We start from the raw sequence: 8,174 nt of genomic DNA, 5'->3' as shown, positions 1-8,174 counted from the left end.
CCATTCTGCCAGAGCCTAACCCAGCCCAGTTTCCACCAAGCCCTGGGCAACCTGTAAACCAAAAACACTAAGGAGATTAAAAAAAAAAAAAAATCTCACAACAATAGCGGCCAACCCTTAACTAGAGTTGTGGGATGCTAAGCAAGCCCTTTCTGTATTTTATTTCATTCAGTCCTCCGAGGTGGGACTTATCCACCCATTTATCAGATGGGAAAATGGAGGCATGCAGCCCAGACGTGACTTGGTTGGAATGGAGAAAATTTTTTGCGGAATAAGGCCAGCCCAGCCAGCAACCTGCCTGGGGAAGCAGAGGCATGCCCCCTGGGCTCCTCCATCTCCAGGTCCTTTCAGCTAGATTATGGGGTGGTCTGTCTCTGGGGGTCCTGACTTCCTAACTAGCCTGAGGGCATCCCAAGGACAGGGGCCTACTTCCCTCCTGAGCTTTGCATGGGGCAGGGCACACAGTACGGACTTCAAGTGTGCCTGATGGGCTGAGCTGACTGGGCTTGCCTTGGGCTCCACTCAGTGGCTTTCATGCACCACGGCCATGGTCAGACTTCAGGAAGGGAGGGGGCAGTGATGCTGGAGGCCTGGAGAAGGGCCAGGCCTCCCCACCCCAGTCTTCCTGCTATATGCCTGGGCCGTGGCTGTCCCATGGCGGCTGTGGGGTAGGGTCCCCCTTCTGCCAGGCAGGGCCATCTATCTAATCAACTTAGTGATCAAGGTTGACACACAGGACAGCTTGGGGCCTGAGTCATCAGCTGCTCCGAGGCCCGGTTCTCCAGGGTTTGAAGGTGGATGTCGGCCCCTCCCTTCTTGCTCCTTGTGCTCTCCCTGGAGTTGGCTGTGGGTGCCCTGGGGTCAGGGAGCCACAATGAAGCAGTATAAGCTGGTGATGAGAGAGACCCTGTTCACATCCCAGTGCTGGCTGTTTCTGCCCAGCCTGGCACTCCTGGCCTCCCTGTAAAATGCAGGTGGCAAAAGTCTGTGGTGTGTGCAGAGAAAGAAATGTAATGAGGTGTAAAAGCACTGAGTCAGGAAGCAAGGTCAGGGCCATCTCAGCTTGGCCCCTGTGGGGTGAGCCTGGGGGCCCCGCAGACTAGCTGTCCAGGGGTGGGACGCAGAGCAGAGGGGCTGGCCTCCCGAGTTAATCTTTACAACCAGGTCCAGAGTCTGCCCTCCTGGAAGGCAGGGGAGAGGGTGTGGGATGCCAACCAGGTGGGGCAAAGGGAGGGGCCCTCACTCGGGGCCTGCCCCGCCCCCAGACCCGCCTGCCTCCTTATCAGGAGCTGGGCAGGGCCTCCCCTGACCCTGACGGGGGACCGCACACTCCAGCACCCCGGCTGCTGGCTCCTCTGCACGATGGGGACCTTAGGGATCCTGCTTCTGCTCATGGGTCTGCTCCTGTCTCCAGCTGAGGCCCAGAAGGGTAAGACTCTGACCTCTGGTTAGGGGGGTGGGAGGAGGGGTTGGGGGATGGGCTCAGACATGGGCTCACTCCCTCCCCACTTGATGAGAAACCAAGGGCCCTGAGAAGAGAGGGGACAGGCAGAAGAGAAGGGAGGCCCCCTGCCCAACTCTCCCACTCCCTCGGGGCTTCCCACCCCATCTCTGAGCACCCCCATCTCTGAGGCACTTCCCTGCAGTCCGGTGTTGAGGACTCTGCTCTCTCACTGCCCGAGGCCTGGGTTCAACCCCTGATCGGGGGACTAAGAGCCCACAAGCTGCGGTGTTGCAAAAACAAGAAAACAAATTAAAGGGGCTTCCCTGGCAGTCCTGGGGTTAGGACCACACACTTCCACTGCCCGGGGCTTGGGTTCCATCCTGGTTGGGGAACTAGGTTGCACATGCTAATGTCTGAGCATCTCCTGCACTCTTCTTTTCCTGTCCTCTTGGGGCCCCCACCTTTCCCTGGTGCTTCCCTGGTGGCTCAGACGGTGGTAAGGAATCCACCTGCAATGCAGGGAGACCTGGCACTGACCCCTGGATCGGGAAGATCCCCTGGAGGAGGGCATGGCAACCCAAGCCAGTATTCTTGCCACAGACAGAGAGGAGCCTGGCGGGCTACAGTCCATGGGGTTGCACAGAGTCGGACACAACTAAGGGACTAACACTCCACTTTCCACCCTTCCCATTTCTGAGTCCCCACTCCCCCCGCCTCCCCACAGAGCGCCATCTGAAGCCCTGGCTGGTGGGCCTGGCTGCGGTCGTGGGGTTCCTGTTCATTGTCTTCATTCTCATGTTGGCCAACCGCCTCTGGTGCTCCAAAGCAAGGTGGGAGCACCATTCCTCACCCCTCCCCTCCCACTCCCAAAGTGCTGGGCACCTCCTCCCACTCCATGACCCTCTCTGGTCCCTTTCCTGTCTCCCCATTCCCTGCTCCCCTTGCACCCACAGCCCAGGACAGTCATGCAGTTCCCCCCGCCAGCTCTTGCTGCCTGGAGTTCCTTCAACCTGGGGGAGACTGAGGCTGCCTCCACTTCCTGCCCTTTATCCATCCCCACCCCTCCGACTCCCATCTCTTCTGCAGAGCTGAGGATGAAGAGCGGCCCTCATTCAGGATGCATCCCAACCCATATGAGGAGGTGGATCTGAGGTACCGCTGCGTGAGCATGGGCGTGTGTGGTCAGCGGGCCTGTATGAGGCCCCTCTCAGGGACAGGAGGGGTGGGTGTGCACTGATGACCTCTTTCTGTCCTTGAACACCTCAAGCACACTCTGGCCCCAGGGCCTTAGCACCTACTGTTTGTTCTGATTTGTACACCTTTGCCCAAATCTTCTGGCTGGCTCTGTCTCTCCTCCAGTCCTTGCTCAGATGGTTCCTCTCCACAGAAGCCCAACCTGACGAACAGCCTTCCTGATGCTCTCTCTGACACAGCCCTGCATCTTTCTTTGCACATATTGCCGACTGAAATTATCTAAGTCATTTACCGGTTTCTGAACAGAACTTAGCTTTGGTCCAGGCTGTGTCCCCAGGGCCCTGCCCAGGGCCTGGCATGCGGTAGGCACTTACTAAATGCCTGTTGAACAAGGTGGTGGTGTGGGATAGTGCAGGGACTGTGTGCAAGCGTGTGATTTGGTGTGGGTGACTCCTGGATTCAGCGTCTCCCATGATCCTGTTTCCAGATGTGACTCTGGTGAGAGCTCAGGGCTGGAGACTCTTATGGAGCAAGCACCCCAACTTGGGCAAAGGTTTGGGGACAGGAGTAGGAGCTGGGAGCTGGGAGGAGACTATCCTGGCTGGAAGATTCTCAGCTGAGCCAAAGATGTCTGAGGGAGGGGTCTGGGCTGGACTATGTTTAGACCTAGCTCGGCCACAGTAAAGTGTGATTCCTGCTCTCAGGATGTGCTGGAGGTTCGAGGTCCAATAAGTGCTCCTAATTCATAGTTTGCTCCCTGCCAGGTTCATTCCTTCCCCATCCATCTGTTTACACTCCCACCCACAAGTCCTCCCATCCATTTTCCCATCTATCCATCTAGCCATCATCCATCCACCCATCCATCCATTCTCCTATCCATCCATCCATTCTTCCAATGAACAACTGAACCTCAGTTCTGCCTTTGTGAAATGGAAATCACAAGGCTGCCTTGTAGGGCTGTTTTGAAGATGCAGCAAAGACTTTTTGTAAAGCATTGGCACAGGTAAAGGCCTGGCACAGGTGAGGGTCTGTTAAGTGGGAATGACTCTGGTTTGTTACCAAGGTTTGGGGTCTTTGTGTCCTTACAGAAAAGAAGACAAGAAGGGGAAGGCAGAGAAGGAGGAAAAGGCTGAGGAGAAAAAAGCTGGGAAGGGGGAAAAGGCCAAGGAGAAAGGAAAGAGAAACTTCGGGCTGGAGCTAGAGGAAAATGAGGAGCGCAGGGACTACGAGAAAGTCAAGAACACAGCCATGTGAAGATTCAGTCACCTCCTCCAAGCAGCCCGCCAGAGATGCCCCTTCCACACCCTAGAAGCAATGAATGGAACCTGAAGCCACTGCGGTGACTCCATCTGTGGTTGAGAGTACAGTGCCTTGAATGAAGGGGCTTAGAACCCTACCCACCCCCGACCAAGGAGGGCTCTTCGTGTGTTATGCAGTCTATATTGTTAGGATTTGTTCTGTCTGGTGATTTTTCTTGCACTCGGAGACCATCCCTGGTTCCCGAGAAACCCCCAACCCCCACAATCTCACCGCTCCACCGCTTCTCCCCACTGCCTGACGTCTATTGGCCAAAATCTCCTCCCTCATTTCAGCTTCAGGCCAGGGACTGCCTCTTGGGGGAGAGCCTTTCAGAAGGGCTTCCATTTTCCCCGGGAACTCAGTTTCCCCAGGAGGAGACAGTTTTGGGGGCTGGGAGCAATGCCCGGGCAGCTGTGGGAGACCAAACTCCCCCGTGCCCAAGTGCTGGGCAGATCAAATGCTCCCCTTGCAATCTTGATCCTGCTGTCCTGAACCCTGAACTTTGAGCCCGAGGACTGTCTCCTGGGAAAGCCTTGCTCCCCCCACCCCTGGCTTTTTGGCTCATGTGATTCCATTTCCAGAAACTGGGTCTTGACGGGTGGGGTGCCTCTGGCTGCACCATCTTGGGAGGGGACAAGCCTCCTCTGCTCTCCTCACTTTCTTCAGGCCCTGGACCTTGCCCTGGATGTTAACCATTTCCTAATGAGAACTTTGATAAAGGCTGGTGTTTATCGTTTTATTTATTGACTGGCTGTGCTGGGTCTCCGTTGCTGCGCAGGTGTTTCTCTAGTTGTGGCCAGCGGGGGCTCCTCTCTTGTGCAGGCTTCTTTTGCGTTGGCTTCCCTGGTTGCGGAGCAGGCTTCAGTAGTTGCATTAGGGCTCCCTTGTGGAGCCAGTAGCTGGGGCGGTAGCCCAGAAGACAGGGAGCTTCTGAGACTATCCCAGGATCGGCCACCAGGGGGCAGAAAAGTCGTAAATAAAACCATAATAATCTCCCTAAAAGCTGCTTCCGCTGAACGCCTAGCATCCTTATGGTCAGTCTCTGTCGGTTTGCAGTTCGTCCCATTTTCCAGCTGAAAATACTGAGACTTAGAAAGAAGGACGCCACCAGCCCAGGTCTCCCTGGCCGTTGTTCGCAGCGCTGGGATGGAAGCCTAGGCAGCCCAGGGGACGGGCACATGCAGGGGCTGGCTACGGTCAGATTTGGAGGTTCATGTCCTAGGACGGGAGAGGGTTGGGGTAGAGGGTGTTCCTAGCTGGGAGAACTGTGTTCCTCTGGGATGCTGTGTGGCCCCAGGGAAGTGGCCTAACTTCTCTGAGCCTCGAGTTGGCTCCACATTTGCAATGTGAGGACAAGAGTTCTGACCACCAGAGTGTGAGACTTGATGGAGGTGCTGGGACTTCAGAGCCAGTGCAATGCCTGGTGGTCAGGAAATGAGTTTCCCACCCTTCTCGAGCCGCCCCTACTGTGGCTCTGACCGTGGAGAGTGAGGGTCAGGATGGGCCTTAGGGAGACAGGGACAAGGAAGCTCAGGACCCTGAGCCCCTCCCCATGGTGCCCGGAATTCAGGGAGGGGACCCCACCTCCTACTTCCTGGGGCCCCGGCCACACCCTGCCCTGGGGTGCGCTGGGCAGGCCACTTCCTTCTCCCGCCGGGCCTGCAGCCTCAGAATCTGCTGGATAGGGGCGAGGACAGAGGGCGCAGGATGGGTAGATTCTGGAAGACCCCCGGTCAACTCTCTCTTCTCGCAGCTCTGGTCCCAAGGCTGGTGCAGGCCCAACCGCGTAAGGCCTTGGGAGGGAGTGGGGGTAGGGTAGGGAAGAGAGTCCCAATCTGGCGGCCCCGACGCTGACTCAGCCCTGCTCCCGCCCGCAGTGGCCCAGCGGAAGTCGTGGCTGGTGGGGCTGGGGGCTGCGCTGGCCTTCCTCTTCCTCATCTTTGTCGTCACCTTGGTCTACGCCGTCTGGTGCCGGGAGTCCCAGGACAGGTGGGTTCTCATCCTCTGAGCCCCTCCCCATCATTTACTCTTTAGCATCTCAGCTCCGCCCCTCTCTGAGTCCCACCCCTCTAAGCTCCTCCTCGTGCCGAGCCTCTCCCTTACTAGCCCCTCTTCTCTATGAGTCCCGCCCCTCGCCGGCCCCTCCCCTCTAAGCTCCTCCCCTACCGACCCCTCCCTCTCTGAGTCCTGCCCCTCTAAGACCCTCCTCGCGCCAAGCCCCTCCCCTCCAAGCCCCTCCCCTCTAGGAGCCCCTTCCCTCTCCGAGCATCCTCCAAGACTGGGCAGGACCAGCGGGGTAATTCTCTGATTCTGAGACCCCCCCAGGGGGACCTCACAGGACCTCACTGACTTCGCTCCTGACTACCCACCTGCAAAACGAGGGTGGCTTCCCCACAGAGATCCCCCATCCCTAGGATGTGTTTCAATAGGGGGGTCTATAAAGTATCACCCCCATGCCAACACCACCCATTTATCCATCCACCTGTCCATCATCCATCCATCATCCCCCCTGACCTGTCTCCCACCTTTTCTCTCTCCTTCCCTCCCTCCATCATCCATCCCTCTTATCTGTCCATCCATCCATCCACCCACCTTCCCACCCCCCATCCATGCGTCCATTCGTTCATCTATCCACACACTCAATCCATCCACCCATCCATCGCTCAAGCCCTTCATCTCTCTGCCGGTCCACTCACCCACAGTTCTGAAACCCAGGAAGCCAAAGAGGCCAGAAATTAAGAGCTCAGTTTTGGCTCATACAGTTCGCGATCCTGAACTTCCTTGTGTTCTAAGGGGGCCAGTGTCCTAAGCTGCCTGAGTCTAGTCCACTTCTGTGTCATGGGAACAGAAAGGGTGCCTGTAGGACTCAGAGCTTCTGGGAGAATTGTCAGAGGCCTGGAGCACTGTCTGTCCTTATTAACTCGGATTATCGGGGCTCTTCTGGTCTCCACAGCAATGAAGAGAAGGAAGAGGAGACTGTGAGAAAGGAGAAGGGAGAGGACGACTGGGGGCTGGAACTGGAGGAGACAGAGGGGCCTCCGAACCATGAAGCAATGGCAAGTTCCTCCACATGAAGTCTTCCCACTCATCTCCTCCAGGCAGTCCTCAAGGGATGCCCCAATGCCTTCTCCACACCCTATCAGCAAAGGACCTGGTCCTGGGGCCAGTAAGATGACTCTCTCGGATTCAGAGGTCTCAGAACCTGCTCCAAATCCCTCTCAGAGGGCTCTCTGTGTGTTACCTGGTGGTCCCGTACCCCTTCCCAAGCTTGGTCTCCACCTGATTATCCTTCTTGAGCTTGGAGGGTGCCCCTGGGGAAGGAGTCGCCCACATCCCCCCAAGAACCCCCCCCCCCACTGTCTCATGTCTCTTTACCCAGTCCATCAGGCATCTTTTTACCCAGCACCTGATTTCTTTTCCCACCTCCAATTTCTGTCAGGTTTTGATTTCATCAGAGAAGGCAGGTCCTCCTGTTGCCCAGGTGTAAGCTCTTTCAAGAGCTTTCTTTGAGTCCCAGTCCCTCTCCTGGCTGCTGTTCGCTGTCCCTGGCTCAGCGCGCAGGGCCGTTTCGGGAGAGATGAGGGCTTCTCCTACCCTGTGCTGAGTTTCAGCACTCTGTCCTGCACGCTAGCACTCCCAGGGGGTGGGGTGAGGGTGCAGGGCTGGGAGTAGGGGCCACACAGGATCATTACCCCCTCTTCCTGTCCTGCACTCCTGGTGGGGAGGCTCTATAGAGGAGAAGGAGCTGGAGTCCTCACTTCTTTGCTGTGTATCCCGGAGCAAGTAACTTAACCTCTCTGTGCCCGAGTCTAGTTCTGTAAAAGGAAAGAATAAATCCTTCTTAAGTTGTCATGAGGAACTGAATGAAATACTGTCTACAAAACTCCGGAGCGCAGGACCCAGCACCCTAAAGGCATCTAACAAGTATCAGCTTTCTGTATACTGAAATGGTGAGGATGGGGGTGGGGGCAAATGAGCCTGCCGCCTCAGACTTGGGGGATCCTGAAGGTCAGAGGGTGTGTTTTCAGACAGTTCTGGGAGCGTAGTTTTCAGTCCTCCAGTTTCCTCCAGGCGAGGCCCGGCGCTTCCGCGTGGGTGGCCGTGCGGAGGGTGGGGCGGGAAGGGAGAAGGGAGGTGCTCTCTGGGCTCCTCCCTTTCCTCAGGGGCGGGACTTCCCTACTAGGAGGTGTCTGGGGGCATTTCGGGGGAGTTTTTGGTTGTCGCAAGCCTTCCCCTT

At 56.9% G+C, this 8,174-nt stretch overlaps 2 protein-coding genes across 2 annotated transcripts; both read left to right on the top strand.

Annotated features, from left to right (window-relative positions):
* Positions 1-209: 209 nt before the first annotated feature.
* On the top strand, positions 210-4,676 carry LOC120864804 (small integral membrane protein 24-like). The gene is made up of 4 exons (XM_040241932.1): positions 210-1,429; positions 2,169-2,274; positions 2,531-2,596; positions 3,727-4,676. Exons 1-4 carry the CDS (start codon positions 1,363-1,365, stop codon positions 3,890-3,892), a joined length of 405 nt encoding a protein of 134 aa, XP_040097866.1. The 5' UTR covers positions 210-1,362; the 3' UTR covers positions 3,893-4,676.
* Positions 4,677-4,738: 62 nt separating this feature from the next.
* Positions 4,739-7,789, top strand: SMIM24 (small integral membrane protein 24). Its single transcript, XM_040241933.1, has 3 exons — positions 4,739-5,723; positions 5,815-5,926; positions 6,891-7,789. Exons 1-3 carry the CDS (start codon positions 5,645-5,647, stop codon positions 7,009-7,011), a joined length of 312 nt encoding a protein of 103 aa, XP_040097867.1. The 5' UTR covers positions 4,739-5,644; the 3' UTR covers positions 7,012-7,789.
* Positions 7,790-8,174: the final 385 nt, after the last annotated feature.

Source organism: Oryx dammah, unplaced genomic scaffold (genome assembly GCF_014754425.2).
Source record: "Oryx dammah isolate SB20612 unplaced genomic scaffold, SCBI_Odam_1.1 HiC_scaffold_5, whole genome shotgun sequence".
Lineage (NCBI taxonomy): Eukaryota > Metazoa > Chordata > Mammalia > Artiodactyla > Bovidae > Oryx > Oryx dammah.
Note: the sequence above shows the minus strand (reverse complement) of the source record. Positions and strands in the feature narration are given on the sequence as shown.